Genomic DNA, 21,965 nt, shown 5'->3' with positions numbered 1-21,965 from the left:
CATATTTCAAATGCTTATTAACACACATGGCTAGTGGCTACCAAATTGGATAGCACACTGGAAAGAGAAATGAAAACAACTTTCAAACAAAATTAATTCAAAATTCATAATTGAAGGTTTTCAGGGGCTAGGGATCACAAAAACTAAACTAGAGCATCATAATGACTTCACATACAATAGTGGAAACTGAACATCTGGCCAGTCAGGAATCTACAGTTTACGTACTTTCTCTCCCTAAGATTAAAGCATTTGCTGATAAACAAAACTGATAAACCTCTAGCCAGACTCATCAAGAATAAAAGAGAGAGGGCTTCCCTGGTGGCGCAGTGGTCGAGAGTCCGCCTGCCGATGCAGGGGACACGGGTTCATGCCCCGCTCCAGGAAGATCCCACATGCCGCGGAGCGGCTAGGCCCGTGAGCCATGGCCGCTGAGCCTGCACATCCGGAGCCTGTGCTCCGCAACGGGAGAGGCCACAACAGTGAGAGGCCTGCGTACTGCAAAAAAAAAAAAAAAAAAAAGAATAAAAGGAAGAGGGCCCAAATCAATAAAATCAGAAATGAAAAAAGGAGAAGTTACAACCAACACCAGAGAAATACAAAGGATCCTAAGAAACTACTGCGAGCAACTATATGCCAATAAATGAACAACCTAGAAAAAATAGACAGATTCTTAGAAAGGAACAATCTCCCAAGACTGAACCAGGAAGAAATAGAAAATATGAACAGACCAGTTACTAGTATTGAAATTGAATCAGTAATTTAAAAACTCCCAACAAGCAGAAGTCCAGGACCAGATGGCTTCTCAGGTGAATTCTACCAAACAATTAAAGAAGAGTTAACACCTATCCTTCTGAAACCATTCCAAAAAGTTGCAGAGGAAAAAACACTTCTGAACTCATTTTATGAGGCCACCATCATCCTGATACCAAAACCAGACAAAGGGGACTTCCCCGGTGGCTCAGTGGTTAAGAATCGCCTGCCAATGCAGGGGACACGGGTTCAATCCCTGTCCAGGAAGATCCCACATACCGAGGAGCAACTAAGCCTGTGCGCCACAACTACTGAGCCCACGTGCCACAACTACTGAGCCCGTGTGCCACAACTACTGAAGCCTGTGCACCTAGAGCCTGTGCTCTGCAACAAGAGAAGCCAGCGCAATGAGAAGCCCACGCACGGCGACGAAGAGTAGCCCCCGCTCGCTGCAACTAGAGAAAGACCGTGCGCAACAACGAAGGCCCAACGCAGCCAAAAAATAGTCAGTAGACACTGTCATTCTAGTAGCACCAATATATATATCAATTTTATTAAAGAACATCCACCTCTTTGTAGAACAAAATAAAACTGTCATTTACTGCTTTATAATCATAAGCAGGTAAAAAGAACTGAGGAAAGAAAATTAACGTTAATTTAGCACCTATTCCAGTCATGTACTTTCCATACTTCATCTCACTTAATGCTCACCACTGGTGATTCCAAGATTGGAATTCAACAGCAGAGTCTTGGCATCACAAGTTCTCTGTGAGATGATTATAGTCATTTCAATGTTATTCTTACCAAAAACAAAAAACAAGCATGTTCTCGATAATTTGGATAACCATGATTTCATTGCACAGGTTTTGTTTATGAGGGTACTGGTGCTGTCAGGGACTGCTTTAAACGTCATGTGCTAATGAAAAGAACAGAAACCAACTTAAGGTGCAAATGATGCATCTTCATCAAATGAAGACCAAAAATGGTACAATGTTACAATGTTCAAATGTTGATTATGTAATAACAGAACTGACAACATCAGTGGGGGGAAAAGGTCATTAAAAAACACATTTGCTGGATATCCACATGCAAAAGAATGAAGTTGGGCCTTTATCTTATACCATAAACAAAAATTAACTCAATGGACTAAAGACCTAAATGTAAGACCTAAAACTACAAAACTGTGAAAAGAAAACACAGGGGAAAAGCTTCATGACACTGGATTTGGAAATGATTTCTTAGATATGACACCAAAAGCACAGGCAACAAAAAGAAAAACAGATTAAGTTAGACTACATAAAATTCACAACTTCTGTGCATCAAAGGACACAATCAACAGAAGTAAAAAAGCAACCTGTGGAACTGAAGACAATATTTGCAAATCATCTATCTAATAAGGGGTTAATAGTTAGAATATATAAAGAAGTATTTCAACTCAACAACAACAAAATAACCCAATTTAAAAATGGGCAAAGGACCTGAATACACATTTCTTTAAAGATGATATACATATGGCCAACCAACATATGAAAAGTTGCTGGGCTTCCCTGGTGGCACAGTGGTTGAGGGTCCGCCTGCCGATGCAGGGGACACGGGTTCGTGCCCCGGTCCGGGAGGATCCCATATGCCGCGGAGTGGCTGGGCCCGTGAGTCATGGCTGCTGAGCCTGTGTGTCCGGAGCCTGTGCTCCGCAGCGGGAGAGGCCACAACAGTTAGAGGCCCACGTACCACAAAAAAAAAAAAAAAAAAAGATGCTCAACATTACTAATCATGAGAGAAATACAAATCAAAATCCCAATGGAACATCCTTTTAAACCAAAATTCTTAGCTCCTCAGCATCCTGAATGAGGTTTTTATAAAGGAGACCAACTTCAGATAAAAGAGGACTGTAACACGGCAACATTTTCAAGTTTTAATAGATCTAAAAACAGGTTCTAAAATGCATCTTATAGGTTGAACAACATATACACCTTTCTTTTCTATGTTACATGTATCCTTTCTTGACAAAACACAAGATACATCAAAGAACATTGGATCAACAAAAAAATAATTTTTACTTAAACTGTATTTCTTACTGAATAGGACTGTGCAATTTTTATAACTTACAGATATCTTGGAAAGAAAGCTTTGCAAATCTGTAACACTCATGGTCCATAATACTCCTACTGTTAATTTTACAGAACATTCTTCGAGAATATTCTGTATGCAATCAAATTTTAGCATTAACTAAAACCAACCACAGAAAGTAAGAGACAGGCAAGCACAGAAAAGGTAAAAGGCACATATTAAACACTGGACCACGATTTAGGCCTAAAGCTCCACATGTGAAATTCCACCACAGCAAACGCCATCACATAACATCAGAACAGCCACTGAAGACCTCTGTGACGTCTCTGGACACAGCTTATAAAAGAGTTTTGCTCATCTGGTTAAAACACATTCTATAAACAAAGTTTTAAAATCTTGTGCAAAAGCTTTCCTTGATAGATCTCTATTGAGAAAACAGTCATCATGTGTACCGTTTCACCCTGCATGTCCAAAGAACTTGATTAAATCTTGGCGGTGTCACATACATGCTAGAAAGAAGTAAGCCAATGGCTGCTTATACCTCCTTTGGTCTTACAGTAGTTAATATCTTTCATTATTTCATTTGAGTCTCACAATCCTATAAATTAGAAAGATAATTTAGCATAGTTTACTGATGAGGAAATAGAGGAAAATTAGATGACTTGTGCACAATCACCTAGCTAGTGTGCAGACCCCTTTGTCTTCTGACCCCTGGCCAATACTCTTTCTCCAGTAGCCATGCCTACTCTCTTTTCTCCTCTCCTCCCTAAGTACAGCAGACTTACAAAATTCAACTAAAAGCCACATACACTCAACCAAGTAAAAAGCAAAGAAACGTCTGAAAAGCCTAAAGAACACATTTTTGAGTACCTAACAGGTGCAAATACCTATCAGACACAGGCAAAATTACAGGGGGTGGTAGAAATTAATACAGTAAGTCTCTCCCATGTAGGAGGTTAAATTCCTACATCCCTGGATTCACACCATCAGTCTCACAGAAAACAGGAGGAGATGCTATGTATATATTCGTAGAAAATAATTCCTGGAAGGTATCCATTTCAAAAAATTAGATTAGAGCATTAAATGGACTCTTTTCCTAAATCACCATATTCACATGCTCAGAAAATGATCAATGTTAAGGTTACGTTTTCAAACAAATCCCTACCACTTCAGATATAAGTCTGTTATACTTGTATATCCCCTTGTTTCATTTTGCAAATCATACCCAAGCCTGCCCTGCTTTTCCACAAACTTCAGCAGTGCCAAAGTCACCAGACCTGGTCGCTTATCCACCTACTGAAAAAAGCAGAAAATTACCAGAACGCCTCTTTCCATATTCACTGTCCTGATCCAACTCCACAGAAGAGCAATTACAGCTCCCTAGATTTGAAGCACTAGCTCACCTGGAGAGCTTTCATCAAAACAAACATGCCCAGGGCCTATTTCCCAGAGATTACAATTCAGTTAAGCCTAGAGTGTGGCCCATTTCTTATTTAAAAACTACCCATTCGGGCTTCCCTGGTGGCGCAGTGGCTGAGAGTCTGCCTGCCGATGCAGGGGGATGCAGGGGACACGGGTTCATGCCCCGGTCTGGGAGGATCCCACATGCCGCACAGCGGCTGGGCCCGTGAGCCATGGCCGCTGAGCCTGCGTGTCCGGAGCCTGTGCTCCGCAACGGGAGAGGCCACAACCGTGAGAAGCCCGCGTACCAAAAAAAAACACAACAAAAAACTACCCATTTAAGAAAACTGAGTTGAATTAGCGTATGAGTGAACACATTTTAACATTCAAACATCAAACACATTTTGTGTTTAATGTACAAACACAGAACTCTGCTATTCATTCGTAGGCTCAACTAACATTTATTGAGAATCTTACAATGTGCCGGGCAGGCTTCTAGGCCCTGGCACTCTCGGCTGTGCTCCACAGCACTTTTATTTCACTGGGCAGACAGAAAGTAAGCCAGATAAATACCAGTTCAGGAGAAAATAAATTCTATGAAGAGAAATGAAGCTGGATAAGGGATTAGAAAACAACTAGGGGGCAAGATACATGTATTTTACATAAGGCTGGTCAGGGAAAGTCTCCTGGAGAAGGCAACATCTGACAGAGCTCGGAGGGATGAAGCCCTGGAGGAGGAGCTAATGGAGGCCCCGCAGTGTTCTCTCTGATCCACATCTGGCCAGCGTCACCACACACAACGGGCTTTCGGACTCCCCCAAACTCAGCACATAAGTAAGACCTGGCAATACAAGACAAAACTCAGGTGTCACAAGTAAATGTTTCTAGCAATAATGCTATGAAATGTATATTCTGTGGACCAGTTTAAGGAAGGAGGCAAATCTAATTTAACTCGGTCTTAATGGATGAATATGACTCCAGTTCACAGAAGTGAGGGAAGCAAGAGCACAAACAGCAGCACAGGAAAGAGGAAGTACAAAGACAAATCTCAAATATCAGAATAATCCTGCTGACCAAAATTAGAGAATATAAAGGTGAAAATGGAGGTCAGGGTTAGGACAAGAATGCCCTTACCCATTTTCGTCTAAAAAACACCTTATTTATCCAAGACCAGTTCAAAAAGTCAGTTCTTCTATGAAGTAATCACTCTAACCCTCAAAGGCAATTACTTCTATGTTGCCACCCACTTGGCTCTGTTCACATCTAATGCCCAGAGATTACTTTTTTGTCACAAAATCCACATTCTCCATCACTATCATCTCTGTTCAAACATAGTACCTAACACGCAAGCAGCATACAAAATATATTCGTTGAATTAATTAACACAGAGTAAAATGGGATGAAAGGTCCAAAGATTGGAAAACTTAACAGAGTAAAGATGTCAATTCTCCCTAAATTGAGATATAGGATTAATTTAATTCCTATCAAAATTTCAGCAAGGTATCTATTTTGTAGACACAGAAAAGCTTCTTCTAAAATTTATGTGGAAAAGCACAGGTCCTAGAAAATAGCTAAAACAACCTTTCCAAAGAAGAATTAAATGGCAATGATCACTGTACCCAGTATTATGGCTTACTTACTATATAGTACAGAGGTACAGTAATCAAGACCATGTGGTACTGGTGAAAAGACAGACACATATGTCAATGGAATAGAACATGGAACCCAGAAATATACCCACCCAAATATGCCCAACTGATTTTTGGGCAAAGTACACAAGTAATCCAATGCAGGAAGAATGGCCTTCTCAACAAATGGTGCTAGCAAGTGGATATCCACAGGCCACAAACAACAAACAAAAATATTCAAATGGACCATGAACTTAAAAATTAAACTTATAAAATTTTTATAAAAAATGGGAGAAAATCTTTGGGATCTAGTACTAAGCAAAGACTTTTGACTTGAAAGCACAATCCATAAAAGGAAAGGCTGATAAACTGGACCCCAACAAAATTAAAAACTTTTGTTCTGCAAAAGACCATGTGAAGAGGGTGAAAGACAAACCACAGACTGGGAGATAATATCTGCAATCTGCAAACCACACATCTGACAAGGAGTAGTATCTAGAATTATATAAAGAACTCTCGAAATTCAACAGTAAAAAACCAAACAATCCAATTGGAAAACAGGCAAAGGACATGTACAGACATTTCACTGAAGAGGATCTACAGGTGGCAAATAAATACAGGAAAGGATATTCAACATCTTTAGCCATCAGGCAAATGCAAATTAAAACCGCCAGGAGATACCACTACACATGTATTAGAATACCTAAATTAAAACAAACAAAAAACCCAACCTGTCTGTACAAAATGCTGGTGGGGATGTGGAGCGACTGGAATACAAATTAAAACCACAAAGAGATATTACTACATACCTATTAAATTTTTAAAATAAAAATGACTAAATGCTAGCAAGGACACAGAAAGTGGATCACTCATAAATTGCTAGCGGGAATGTAAATAGTACAGCCACTGGGAAACAGTTTTGCAGTTTCTTAGAAAAAAAAACGAAACATGCAACTACTATATAACCCAGCAATTGCACTCTTTATGTTCACACAAAAAACTGTACACACGTGTTCACAGCCAAAAAGAGGAAATAACCCAGAAGTTCTTAAATGGGTGAACAGTTCAACTGTGGAACATCCATACCATGGAATAAAAATGAAAAAACTACTGATACACACAACAACTTGGATGACTCTCCAGCGTATTATGCTGAGTAAAACAGCCAATCCCAGAAGGTTATGTACTGTATCTTCTATTTACGTGACATTCTTGAAATGAAAAAAGTAGAGGAATGGAGGCCAGACTAGTAGCTGCCAGGCTGAGAGCAGAAGGGAGTCGGTATGGCTCCACAAGGGAGGCAGGAAGGATCCTTGTGTGAAAAGGTTCTGTGTCTTGACCGTATCAATGTCGGTTTCCTGGTTGATACAGCACCGTCTTCTAGAGCAGCGGTCCCCAACCTTTCTGGCATCAGGGACTGGTTTTGTGGAAGACGGTTTTTCCACGGAGGGGTGGGCTGGGGGGTGGTCCGGGCGGTAACGCGAGCAATGGGGAGCGGCAGACGAAGCTTCGCTCGCGCACCAGCCGCTCACCTCCTGCTGTGCGGCCCGGTTCCTAACAGGCTGCGGACGGGTTATCGGTCTGGGGCCCCGGAAGTTGGGGACCCCCGCTCTACAAGATGTTACATTGGGGGAAACTGGGCAAAGGTTCATGGTCTCTATTTTTTCTGCATGTGGTTCTACAGTCAAAAATTTTTTTTAATTAAAAAAATGAGATAGAAGGCAAAGAAGTTATTAACCTTCGAAAGGAAAAGATGCTGTTTGGGAGAAAAAGAGATGAGAGAATGGGTTAACAGAGGCAGAGTAGCCAGAAGATGGGGGAATCTTATCTCTAAACTCAAGTTCAAAGCTAATTGTGTTGGAAGGGATGTGGGTTACCAAAGAGAAGTTCAGATGGCAGAACTAGGAGCTTTAAAGGAATTAAGAAAACTTGGAACATCAGTTAAAGTCTATGGGGAGCATGAGTAAGAACCAACAACAACACAGGATTCCCTACTTGTCTCACTGCATCTAAAGCACTATTCTTTTCGTGCTGATTTATCACAGAGACTGTTAGATTCTGTTTTATCTATAAAGTAGTCACTAAAAGTGAAAATTTTTCTAAAAAATTGTATCACCACAACTTGCATGTCCCTATGAAATTCAACATAAAGGAACTTTACTTAAAGAACTGCAATGTAATCCTAACAATAACAAGAATAAAAATTAATATTATCTCTATCTTAAAGAAAAGGACAGGGATAATAATAGGTCCAAAAGAGAAAATGTCTTACAGTCACATAAAAATTAGTGATGAAAGTAAATTAGAATTCCAGATTCTCAACCATGGTAATGATTACTACAATATTCATTTTTTTCTCCCTCACACAAAGAATCTTTTTTTCTTCCTCTTATGTAAATAAGGGTGCCCTCGGAAACTGGGGACTTCCAAAACTTGCTGATGTAACAAGCAATGTTTATTTCTTAACACCTTTAATCTTTTATAATGCATCTCAGGAAGGTCTGTGGAGCTTGAACGTTCTAAGATGCCTAAGGAGAAACGGTGCATGTGAATTTTCCCAAAGTTGCACCACCATTCGTTCTGAGATAACATTCTTAGACTCAATTGTCAATCACGCCTGCTAAAACTCAACCAGGCAACTGTAATCAGCCAAATTAAAACTTAACTTTAATCAACAAGTACCCCCTGAGTGGTCATACCCATCACTGTAGAGGCACCATGGACACAACAGTAATGAAAATGTGGAAATGAAGCTCTTGCTCTTGTCTAGTAAACAGGCAACTACAGTAAGATCTAATAAATGCCAAGATGTGAATAAATACAAGGAGCCAGAGCCCCACAGAACCTTGAGAAGCCACCCCCACCAGGAGCAAGACAATCAGACAACCGAGGGGGAGTGCTAAACGGAGACCCTAAAAACGAGCGGGTATCAGCCGACTGAGAAGTGGGGAGGAAATACCGTTAACTGACCAACACAAATATTTATAGCCATTCACCTCAAAAAACACAAGAAAATGATCTTAAGAGGAGAGGAATCCTGAAGAGAATAAAAAGAAAACTTTGGCAGTAAAATCTGACAGCCAACAGACAAGTGGTAACTGACGGGGCAGATCAGAGAAAGGTAAGATCTGAAAGATGAGCTGGCTGTGTGGAGACCCAGAAGACACTGCTTGGTGCCAGTGAAACCAAGAGAAACTCGTGAAAACAGAGGCACTGGGCACCTCCAAGAGTGGGCTTGTGGACAGGTTGTAAAACAGGAAGCTCACGGCTGAAACTGTGAATTAGAATTCCAGAACTCTCCAACTCACAGTGAAACACTATCCTGTCCCTTCCAGATACTGGACTCGATGACAACAGGCACAGCAGGAGGGGAGAAGGGATGGAGAGGAGGAAAGAACACAGCAGGGAGATTAAATGGCACTCTACTCCCTAAACAGTGAGATTCCTGGCCCTCTCCTTCCCTCCTGGCAACCAGGGTGCCAGCAGCTGGGTTTACACCCTTCTCTAGGCAAGAGTCCGGAAAATCTGACACACACACTCCACCCCCTCCTCCACCAGCCCAAAAGGACCTCTGGATAATTACAGCTGAAGATTCACCGATGAAGTGGCCCTACCAGATCCCCCTCTATTGAAGCTCACAGTTTACAAGCCCCATACGTGTGATGAGTTGTTTAAGCAGGAGGATCCTAATTTTTCATTTTAAACCTCACTTGACTTTAAAAAACTATGTGCTTTGATAAAATTTAAAATAAGACAATGGCAGGCACAGGAGGAGGGAAAGGAAACATGAAGGAGGGGTATCTAAGCAGAGGGTTTTACTTTTACCTTTTTTATATACAAAATAAATAATTAAAAACAGAATTTAAAACAAATCGCTCCCAATCCTAATAAAAGTACATGCCAAAATGGGGTACCTAAAAAGTAAAGAGTACTCAACCTGTATATCCATTAACATAGATGGCGACTCCACTAAAAATTGTAGATGAAGCTCCATCCTTCTGTATAGCAGCATCTGATCGAAACTGTTGCTCCAATTTCTGGACCTTGGCAGCCATATACCCACCCTAGAATTAAAGAAAAGGTAAACTAATCACAAAAGTTTTATTTTTCTTCCCACCCTCCCCTTTTTAGAAAGAAATTTATATTTAAAAAAATAATAATAAAAAGGCCTTACTCTGTGCTAGTAACCAAGGTATAAGGATGACATAAGGTATAATGATAATAAACATGAACCATAACGCAAGGCAATAAAACAGGCAGGTCAAGGGAGAGTTTTTCCCTCTGTCAACTCAATGTTTAATAATTCTATCACATTGTTACAATGGTAAAAGTTCCGTTAAAAGAGGGAAAAGGTAAGTCAAGGTTAATAAGTGTAATGCCACAAAATATTGTTCTTATCTACAAAATCAAGCAAAAGTTATACCAAAGCTTAAATCAATTAAAAATTTGACAAGTGGTCAGTAAGAATATATTTTGACTGGCTTCCACTATCTTCTGTGCATGTGAAGCTTAAGATTAATAAATTCAAGTAAAATGAAGCAGTTTGACAAACCAGTAAAGTCTTCCATACATGCAGATAAGAATACAATAAATGATTCAGTGGCTAAATTCTGGATCTAATCAATCTATTTGGTAGTACTACTAATATTCATAACACCAACCTCAAAAAGAATATAAAAACATTATTATTTTTGCTAAAGACCTTGACAAATCTATGAATTCAGCCACACCTTTCCTGAACGTCGAAATAATTAAGGTTAATCGATTAAGACTCTATCAATTTTACTTTATCAATAACGTTTTTAGAATAAAGCTGTAGGTGTCTAGAAGTGGTATATATATTTTTCCAAAATGGAAATGACTTCACTGTTTTTGATTACTCAAATATTACATGCTGTCAAAATTTTAAGAAAATTTAAATTAGCTATGATCCCATTCATTGCTAACATTTTGGGATCTTACTTTCAAAGTTATTTCTGTGCCTCAGAACACAGAGGTTTTACACAAATAGGATCATATGTAATAACAGTCCTTTATAATACACCCTTTTAGTTAAGGCCATCTTGCCAGCTTAAGAAATATACAACTAAATGATGGGTGTACACTGTTCCACGGTATAGAGATAATCCCCTATTACTGGATATCTACGTTTTAATGTTTTTCAGTATTATTAGCAATGCTGCAATAAAATTATCATACAATAAATTCTGGCCACCAGAACATTTATTTCCTCAGGACAAAATTTCTCAAAGTTTAAGCTTTCAATACACTGTGAAAACACAGAGTTGGTGTCTAAAGTGATTTACAATTTAGAAAACGCCTTCAACCACATTATAAACTAAAAGAAGAATGAAAAATACCTAGACAGTTCAATATAATTATTTTTATTCTTTTAAAACACACCCATTTTTCCCAGTCATCCTCAGCTCGCTTCCTCCATCCACCTCGTCTCATGGTGGAGCTTCTGTATTAGGGGAAGAAAGAAATATATCAATTTTGTGACAAAAGGTACTACTAATTGATATCTTATTTCAATATCAAGAAAAATGAGAAATTAAATTCAAATGTTCAAGTCATAAAAGTTCAAAATATCATACTGAGGAAACTTTTTCCAAAGCATATCATTCTCTGGCTTCACAAGTGAAATTTGTTCCCCCCAAAACTCCTTACAGCTAAGTATCAGGTTTTAATTATAACTATTTTAAATTTTAATTTCAACAGGAAAAACTTTTATGCATTTCTGGGCATCAATCCTAACACCTTCTTACGTAAAACATCACCAAATCCAACTAACATACTGTGCTTACTTAACATTAATTAATGTTAATGGAACCTAAGAAAACATTTTCCTTCATGCACTGCCCTACAATGTGGCTCTTAAATTCTGTCTTTGCTATTACAGACTGCACACTTAAGAGTACAGTCATAGTGTAATTCATCTATTATGCAAAAATCCTAAAAGAAGTCAATCAAAGCAACTAGGGGACATGATGCAGAAAGACCATCACCAATAATAAATCGGTAAATCTGGCATTCTCCTTAAGGCAACGCATGACCAACTATACCATGAAGCCACCAAAATGACTCATCTCAAGTGTCAGCTGGCTTAGTGGTGAGCAAGGTATAAACCAAAGCAGGCATTGTATGAAATTCCTTGTGAAGTCAAATTCTTCTAACCCAAATGGCTACATCTTGGGACATGACTGCATTATTCTTCACAAAATTAATATGACCTCCAATTAAGTATTTTTCTTCTAGTAATTATATAGGTTAATATCAAAGGGTTACCATACACCATTGGAGAAGCCTTATACATTATCCAAGATAAACTGGCTTTGATATGCTTTAAAAAAATCTTTTATTGAATAACATCTTAAGATAGCCACACTTTATCCACACACATCAGCAGATATTTCCTTTCAAATATTTCTATTCTTAGTATATACAGGATTTATAATTTCTCCTTGCTGACTTTATATTAATTATGAATTTTTACTGTCTACTCTTAATAGGTGACTGAAAGACATGCAGAGAGAGTCAGAGTTGAGTCCAGCAGAGAGACAAGGGGCAGGTGGAAAGGGCTGAGAACAGGAGGCACAGTGATTAACCCTGATCAGGTGCTGTGGATGCTGGCGGAGAGAAGGGCTGCTTTGCTTTGTTTTGCCTTTTTAAGTTTGACGAAGGTAAGGGCATGGCTACCCAATGTGTTCACCCTGAGTCCCAGGAATGCCATCAGTGCTGTTCAATACTTCTTCTGATTTCAAGAGGCTCACTTTGTCCAGTCCCTCAAGACCTCTCCCTTATCTTAAAGGAGTCTGGGAAATGTGTTAACACACAGTTCTTGACTTCAGTATAAACTCTGACTCTGCACATCTGCTCTTCTTACAAGTAAAGAGTGTGGGTGTTCTGGCCACTGTACATTAAGAATGCACACTCACAAAAATTATCTGCAACTATTAATCTGCTAAATGAACATAAATTAAAGAACAAAATACATTTAAAAAGTTTACTTCATCTGGCCATCTACTTAAAAGCCTCATTTATTTAAGATCTACCAGGTACCTATTGCAAAAGGCCAATATGAAAATCTTTATCCATAGTTTAATGAGGGTAGACCAGTATGAAACAAAATCATTTTTTAAAAAAAGTTTTAAAGGTTCTTCCCCCATTCCAAAGTAAAAGAGCTATCCCAGCCAAATGTTTAAAGTTTTGAAAAGTGAAAGGAATGAAGGACTGAAGATGTAATTTCATCCAATTTCAAAGAATATAATTTGACCTATGTACAGCAAACTCCTATTGGTGCAGGATTCAATTAAGATCAAGAAAAGGAAAAAAGAAATAAACATATTTCATTTTACACATTCAAATTCTACTTTTGAGAAAATCCCATAACAAACAGTGAACTAGGTAATTTGGACCTACCCTCCCGCTGAGGAGGAGGAACGCTAGACCAAACATAGTTTTAAAAAACTGCCTCAAGACACAGAAGGCCTAGCAAATAATGAAAAATCACTGAGCCAAGATTCAGCAAATGACAGAGGAGACCTGCCACCTCACATCATCTCCCCAAACTGGGAGACCCTTTCCCTCTGAGAAATCTGGCAATTCTCAAGGAGTGGCTGAGAACAAACACAGAGCTAAGGCAACAACAGCTAGGGCTCCCTTCCTAGGACACAGCTCTCACACCTGGGCGTAGGACCCCAGGATCAGAGTAAGCTGGAGGCAGGCCAACCAGAGTATCCTGCCCCAGGTCATCTCAGTCTCTGAAAGCAGATGCAGGTGACCCCAGGCTGCCCCATGAGTGCCCCACGGCACCTGGCAGAAGGAAATGTGGATCCTCTCAGGATGAGACAACTTCCTAAACTTCATATATTTCTACAAATGAGTTTGCAAATATAGTATCTAGTACACAAATAAAAATCACCAGGCACACAAAGAAAGATCACATGAACCAACAGAAAAAAAACAACAACAACAACAAACAGACCTACAGAGACTCCAGATACGAAATTTAAGGTAGACTTTAAATTAATCAAGCTTACCCTGCTCAAAGAGGGAAAAGACAAATTTCAGTATATCAGTAAAGAACTAGAAAATATCAGAAATAACTAAACGGTGACTCTAGAATTGAAAGATACAATATTAGAAATTAAGAACTTAATAAATAGATAAAACCAAAAAAAAACCGAAAAACAAATAAAAGCATAACTGGGGGCTTCCCTGGTTGAGTGGTTGAGAGGCCGCCTGCCGATGCAGGGGACACGGGTTCGTGCTCTGGTCCAGGAAGATCCCACATGCCGCAGAGCGGCTGGGCCCATGAGCCATGGCCACTGAGCCTGCGCGTCTGGAGCCTGTGCTCCGCAACGGGAGAGGCCACAACAGTGAGAAGTCCACGTACCGCAAAAAAAAAAAGCATAACTGTAATAAGTCAGAAGAAAATGTCCAGATAAAGCACAAAAGGACGGAGAATATGGATGGGAGAAGAGACACCGGGGATACATGAGAAAGTCTAATTTAAATAAATTGGAGGGAAAAAGGAGAAAAACAGAAGTTATATTTAAAGAAATAATGACTAAAACAGTCTAAAACTGATTAAAGATATCAAGCCACAAATTCAAGAAGCCCAATGAGCCCCAAACAGGAAAAAATAGAATCTATATCTAGACATATAATAGTAAAACTATGAAAAACTGAAGACAGAAAAAAAACATCTTAAAAGCTGCCATGGGTAGGAAAATCAGAGATTCCATCAAAATACTCAAAGGAGCAGCAATTAAACAGACAGCTGTCTTTTCAACAGAGCCAGAAGACAACAGTACTGAAAGAATATGATTACTAACTTAGAATTCTAAACCCAGAGAAATATTCAATCAAGAAAGATGAAATAAAGGCACTTTCAGGCAAATAAGAAGAGGTTAATGCCACCAGCAAACTTGTCTAAAGGAAATTCTAAAGGATATCCCTTAGATAGAAGGAAAATTCTCTTGGATGAACCATCGAAAATACAGAAAAAAAAAACCCCAACAAGGTAAACAATACACATCTGGATAAATCAATGTTAAAAACGGACAGAATAAAACTACAATGACAATCAATCTGTTATTGTTTGTAGCATAATACACAGCATACGTGAATCAAAAGATTATGAATAAAAGACTAGGGGTGAGAGACATTTCTAATCCAGGCTCTGCCTCTAACCAGCTTCATTAATCTGGTAAATCTCCATCTCTCTGAGTCTCAATTACCATGTCATCCGGCTCTCTCACTATCAGACATTTGGGTAGTTGACTACTAGAGTTCCCCTTGGTGCTCTACACAAGACATACTGAAGAACTATTTTCAGAAACTAAACATAAAAAATTAAAACTACTATGTTCACATACTTTAGTAATGTATTTCGATTTCAGAAATTTGATTATGTAACAACTTTGATGTTCTACATGTTTATTTATATTTTTAAAAATGTATCCCAGAGAAGATTTAAGGCAGCTTGTCCTATCAAATCCATTTAAATAATCTATATGTAGATTAAGATGGCCTATGACAATGGATTAGGAGTAAAAACCTAACTGTAAAACTGGTCTTTGCTGAATATCAGGAGTAGCGATTAATCAGCCCTGTCACTGCTGGATGACATCAGTTGTGTAACTTTCTTCTGTCCAACAGCAGATGCTAGATAGTTCAGTTAGGGTTAGGGTTACAACCGTAGCCCTACACAATGTTCCGAATTACAATGTGTCCTCTTGACTAACCCTGCTCACTAAAAAGAGAATGCCCTTTAACAACAGCCATCCAATTATCAAGCCAGACTTGCAAATAAAAATTGCCTTCTAGTTTTCAGATGAAACTTGCAGACTGGGTTCCCAGTCTAGTTCCACAGTGCGAGATGGCCTTGAGGAAAGTGATAAACATTTCAGAGACGGTAATTCATAACCTAAGATAACCTACTAACCTCGTCTTATCCAAGCATTAATGTAGAAGCCAATTTCTGGGTTTTTAAAAATTAGTTTAAAAAAATGAATAAAGAATGAATTCATGTATGCAAAAGTACCCTGATTCCTAGTATTTAGGGTAGTCCCTGAATAAACATTAGCTACTACTATACAAATCTACCTTGCTAGGCCACAGAGTGAAAATCAAATGAGACCACCTATGTGGAAACCGTTTGAAGACTATAAAATACAAACGTTGTTATTTTAAATAAGCTATCTCTGGTCTACAACACAATAGATTCAGTGACTCAAGACCTGGGCTCTCATGCCAGCCCAACTGTGCTGCCTGGCTACATGACCTGGGATGAGTCCAACAGCACCGTGGGCTCCTCAGCTAGAAAACAAAGTCTGCTTAGTGCTCCTCGGACTCCCACGGGCTGTGAACTGTAGTCAGGGTGGATGTGCGGGAGGAAACAAGAGTTGGGGGTAAAAACAGCAAGCAGGGACGGTTCCACTCCCTAAACCCACTGCAACTTTAGCAACCCTGCTTTTATAAGTTTCAGATTACTTGGGGTCTGATTAAGATAGTCTTAAAAGAAAAAGCTCAAACTGAAAAAGCCTGAGGGACTTCCCGGGCGGTCCAGTGGTTAAGAATCGTCTTGCAATGCAGGGGGCGCCGGTTCAATCCCTGGTCAGGGAACTAAGATCCCACATGCCGTGGGGCAACTAGAGAGCCCGTGCAATGCAACTACTGAGCCCACGCGCTCTGGAGCCCGCGCGTGGCAACAAAGAGCCTGCGTGCTGCAACTAAAGATGCTGTGTGCTGCAACTAAGACCCGATGCAGCCATAAGTTAATTAATTTAAAAAAAAAAAGACTGAAACCAAAACTAATGAACTAAAAACTAAGCCTAAAGACTTCGGCCCTGTTCTGTGTTCCTATATGTGACTCTACAAAATGTGCTGGATATGTCCCAGCCCTTGAAAGGTTCTAAGCTAAACGCACCTATACCTATTAGGCCTCAAGTAATGAAATTAGAAAGACACCACATGAGAGGCATCACTGCAGTCCCACCCCACCCCGCCCCCCATGTCTACACAGAACAGCAGCTGCCAGAGGAGGCAAGTGCAAGGCAAACAGGAGAGCAGCTCTGTGAGCCCAGGGACCCTGGGTGCCCACAATGCAAAAGATTTCCTGACTCTCTCATGCTCTCCACAGGGATGTTCAAAACGCTACGAAGAGTGCCAGGAAGATCCTGCTTACTAAAAACTATATGGAAATTATTGATGCACACTTTCCCACAACTCAATTTCATATTTGCTGGCACGCACTGTCACCAGTTCACTCTGGACTTCCAATGTGCATCTTAAGAGGTTAGTCAAATCCCACTAAAAAGAACTTCATTCTGTCTTCTTTACTATGATTACTGGTAGATTTTAATATCTCCCCACAGAATGATACTAATCACCAAGAGAAATCATTTTCATGCTAAAGTGCTATTTATCTATTTGTAATAGAATTATTAACATTGTAAGGTTCTGAACAGTTCATCACACACCAGAAAAATTCCCACTACATACCCAGAAAATGCCCAAATACATATTCGTCAGTGTTAATCTGTTGCTTTCATATTCATAACTCTCAAGTATATTGACTATTAATTAAGTAATGAAAGTGAGTGGCTTTTATTCAGTCTCATTAATCTAGCCATATGTACATGTATGGGTTTATCTTATCTTCATTTAACAGTTACTTAAGAAATAGTTGCTGACTGTTGGTGGGAATGTAAATTGATACAGCCACTATGCAGAAGAGTATGGAGGTTCCTTAAAAAACTGAAAATAGAACTACCATATGACCCAGCAATCCCACTACTGGGCACATACCCTGAGAAAACCATAATTGAAAAAGATACATGCACCCCAATGTTCATTGCAGCTCTATTTACAATAGCCAGGACATGGAAGCAACCTAGGTGTCCATCGACAGATGAATGGATAAAGAACATGCAGCACATATATACAATGGAATATTACTCAGCCATAAAAGAAACAAAATTGAGTTATTTGTAGTGAGGTGGGTGGACCTAGAGTCTGTCATACAGAGTGAAGTAAGTCAGAAAGAGAAAAACAAATACCATATGCTAACAGCTATATATGGAATCTAAAAAAAAAAAAGGTTCTGAAGAACCTAGGGGCAGGACAGGAATAAAGACGCAGACGTAGAGAATGGACACGGGAAGGGGGAAGGGCAAGCTGGGACGAAGTGAGAGAGTGGCATGGACATATATACATCACCAAATGTAAAACAGATAGCTAGTGGGAAGCAGCTGCATAGCACAGGGAGATCAGCTCAGTGCTTTGTGACCACCTAGAGGGGTGGGATAGGGAGGATGGGAGGGAGATGCAAGAGGGAGGAGATATGGGGATATGTATATGTGTAGCTGATTCACTATGTTATACAGCAGAAACTAACACACCATTGTAAAGCAATTATACTCCAATAAAGATGCTAAAAAATAAATAAATGGGCCACACTCTTCAAAATGTTAAAAAAATAAAAGTAAACAAGAAAAAAAATTTATCAGGAAAAAAAGAAATAGTTGCTGAATGAACTGGAATACAGAAATGAATACACAATGGAAGAATGAATGTGCATATTATGGTAGCATACTCATCCACGAATGCTCCACAAATGCAGAGAAAAGAGCGCGCAGCCACACAGACCATCACCAGGCAAGGCCAAAATAAAGCAAGTTTACTTGCAGCTCCCACCACATCGCTGCTCAACACCTCTTTTTTCCTTCTTCAGGGCCTCCTCCTCTACCTTAGTTAGCTGTCAATTCTCTGCTAACAATTAAGAAACTGCTTAATAACTGGCTTAAGGTATGACCCATCCCAAGGACCTGTGTATTTAAAAGGACTTCTCTAGGACCATTCAATGGGGGAAAGCACCGTCTTTTTGACAAATGAAGTTGGGAAAACTGAATATCCACAGGCAAAAGAATAAAGTTGGACCCTTAACGTACACCATATACAAAAATTAACTGAAAATGGATCAAAGACCTAAATGTAAGACCTAAAACTATGAAGCTCTTAGAAGAAAACATAGGAGAAAGCTTTATGACATTGGATTTGGCAATGATTTCTTGGATGACACCAAAGCATAGGCAACAAAAGAAAAAAATAAATTGGACTATACCAAAATTTTAAAATGTGCATCAAAAAGGCACAATCAACTGAGCAAAAGGCAACTCACAGAATGAGAGGAGATATTTTAAAACATCTACCTGAAAAGGGACTAATATCCAGAATATATAAAGAAGTGCTACAACTTAATGAAAAACAAATACACTGATTAAAAAATGGACACAAAATTTAAATAGACATCTCTTTAAAGAAAATATACAAATGGCCATTAAGCCTATGAAAAGATGCTTAGCATCACTAACCATTAGAGAAATGCAAATTGAAACCACGAGATAACATCTCATACCCATTAGGATGGCTACAATCAAAAAAAAACAAAGTACGTGTTAACGTGCATGTGAAAAAACTGGAACTCTTGTGCACTGTTGGTGGGAATGTAAAATGGTGTAGCCATTATGGAAAATGCTATGGTGGTTCCTCAAAAAATTAGAAATAGCACTGCCGTATGATCCAGCAATTCCACTTCTGGGTATACCCAAAAGGCTTGAAAGCAAGGTCTCAAGATATTTGTACACCCATGTTCACAGCAGCATTATTCCCAAATGCCAAAAGATAGAAGCAACCCAAGTGTCCACTGATGGATGAACGGATAGACAAAGTGTGGTATATACATAAAGTGGAACACTATTCAGCCTTAAAAAGGAAGGTAGTAGGGCTTCCCTGGTGGCGCAGTGGTTGAGAGTCTGCCTGCCGAGGCAGGGGACACGGGTTCGTGCCCCGGTCCGGGAAGATCCCACATGCCGCAGAGCGGCTGGGCCCGTGAGCCATGGCCGTTGAGCCTGCGCGTCCGGAGCCTGTGCTCCGCAATGGGAGAGGCCACAACAGTGAGAGGCCCGCGTACCGCAAAAAAAAAAAAAAAAAAAAAAAAAAAGGAAGGTAATTCCAACAAATGCTGCAACATGGATGGACCTCGAGGGCATTATGCTAAGTGAAATAAGCCAGTCACAAAAAGACAAATGCCATATTATTCCGCCTATATAAGGTATCTACAGTGGTAAGATTCACAGAGACAGAAAGCAGAAGGGTGGCTGCCAGGGGCTGGGAGGGCAGGGAGCTACTGTTTAACAGGTACAGTTTCAGTTATGCAAGGTGAAAAGCATTCTGGGAAGACAGATGGTGGTGATGGTTACACAACAGTGTGAACATACTTAATGCCACACTTAAAAATGGTGAAGATGGTAAATTGTATGTTATATGCATTTTACCACAACTAAAACTTTTTAAAATATATTTTTAAAAATAAGCAAAGAAAGTTTAAAAAAAGGACTCTGACACTGGCAACTGGGTTCACAGGGACTGGTCACAGCTGCAGGGAAGGGGGTAACCGGGATGTCCACTTAGGATACAAAGCTCAGAAGCAGGCTGTTCTTCTCCAGGACACTTGTATAGCACATCTGGGATTTTTTTCCTGGGGAGGGCAGTGGGAGGCCATGTGCAAAACTAATTTACTAGGGCCAAGTATCCTCCTCACCAGTGACAAAGTAAACGAAGTGCTAGGACACAGTCACTGACAAAGTTTAACAAAGCTGCTCCACTGGGCTCTCATCTGTCCTTAAATGCTGAAGGCTTCAACACCAGATAAACAGCTGTTTTGAGGTTTTGTTTTGGTTCAACCTTAGAGACCATCATTGTCTAAGGCTATAGTTCTCAGACCACTGAAGTTATTAGAGCACAATGGAGATTCTTGAATTTCAAAACCCAGGGAAGCAGAACCTTCTTCTAGACCCACCTACATACTAGTCAGGTTTTGACTTTGAAGAGACTTTCACCAAGGTATTAAAAACAACAATCAGACACCTGTGTGAAGGGCATTATTGTGCCTTTGTAACAATCTTTTGTCTTCACCATATACTGGCTTTTAGGGATTCTAAACCGAGCTGACAAGTTTATATCGTAATACAGCATGTATTTCATGTATTTAAAATACCTTTGAAAAACATATAAAAATAAAATGTCAAGATACTTAGACCAAACATTATTCCTAGTGTAATAGAACCCTTAAAAATTTTTTTTAACCTGGTCTCTTCACCTTCAGTATACTGAAGCATTTTCCTATTATCAATTTTTTATGCACAGTTAAACAATTCCTGTACTATATGATACCATTTTGATCAACACCAAACACACACAGACTTCAAAGAACTTTAACCCACCAAATAAAAGGGGCTACAATATACACAGCACTCTCTAAACAACAAATTATACATGTGGGTACTGAAGCCTTTTCTAGAACTGAGTCTGATCTATCTTTTCTTGAGGCATTCTCTATTGCCCTCCAAATTCATGATTTGTGTTTATACACTGCTTTGCGTGTTTTCGGTATTCAGTCTTGTTAAGTGTTCCTTTTCAAAAATAGTTTTTCCTTCTCGATTTATAAAAGCACTATATGTTTACTGCATAAAACTAAGAAAATGCAGGAAACAGAAAAAGGGAAGGGAAAATTACCACATTCCCACCTTCTTTTAAAAAATTCACCTGTTGACTGACACTTTACATTTCCTTTTTTTCAGTACTCCTTAAATTTTTAACATTTAAATTTTAAAAATTTCAACACACCACTATATCTTACATTTCCATAGTGCTTTTATTTTTCCAAGGGGTCCTTACATATCCTATTTATCTTGACAACACATCCATGGAGCAGGCAGGCCAAATACTAGCTATTTTGCACATAGGCGCCTTCTAGGATAGAAGGGCTAAGATAAAATATCTGATAAGGCTGCACGGCTGGTTTGTGGTACAAAATCACACTTACCTTGTACAAACCTATGTCTCCAAATCTTCAGTGGAGAAACGAACAATGCTATCGGTATAATAAACTCCTGAAAAGAACACTCCTACTGAATTGAACCAGCCTAATACAATTCAACAAAACAGATGCTTTGACCCTAGCACCTGTCTGGGTCAGAAACAGTAGCTGCCATACATGTGACAGAAGGACTAAGGAGGAAAACAGGTCCAACAAACAGCTTGCATCTA

The 21,965-nt window shown here is 39.4% G+C and overlaps 1 protein-coding gene across 4 annotated transcripts in view; it reads right to left on the bottom strand.

Annotated features, from left to right (window-relative positions):
* Nucleotides 1–21,965, bottom strand: part of REV1 (REV1 DNA directed polymerase) — an 83,784-nt gene that overhangs the window by 49,046 nt on the left and 12,773 nt on the right. For all 4 annotated transcript variants that reach the window (XM_022599270.3, XM_022599271.3, XM_022599274.3 and 1 more), the window contains 2 exons: nucleotides 11,250–11,310; nucleotides 9,784–9,910 (listed from right to left, as the gene is read on the bottom strand). In XM_022599270.3, coding sequence (XP_022454978.2) covers nucleotides 9,784–9,910; nucleotides 11,250–11,300 — 178 coding nt within the window. In that variant the 5' untranslated portion in view covers nucleotides 11,301–11,310. The remainder of the gene's footprint in view (nucleotides 1–9,783; nucleotides 9,911–11,249; nucleotides 11,311–21,965) is intronic.

This window comes from Delphinapterus leucas, chromosome 13 (genome assembly GCF_059928025.1).
Source record: "Delphinapterus leucas isolate spDelLeu-1000000601 "Yukka" chromosome 13, BTC_Dleu_Yukka2, whole genome shotgun sequence".
Classification (NCBI taxonomy): domain Eukaryota; kingdom Metazoa; phylum Chordata; class Mammalia; order Artiodactyla; family Monodontidae; genus Delphinapterus; species Delphinapterus leucas.
The sequence above is the reverse complement of the archived record's forward strand: the minus strand, read 5'-3'. Positions and strand labels throughout refer to the sequence as shown.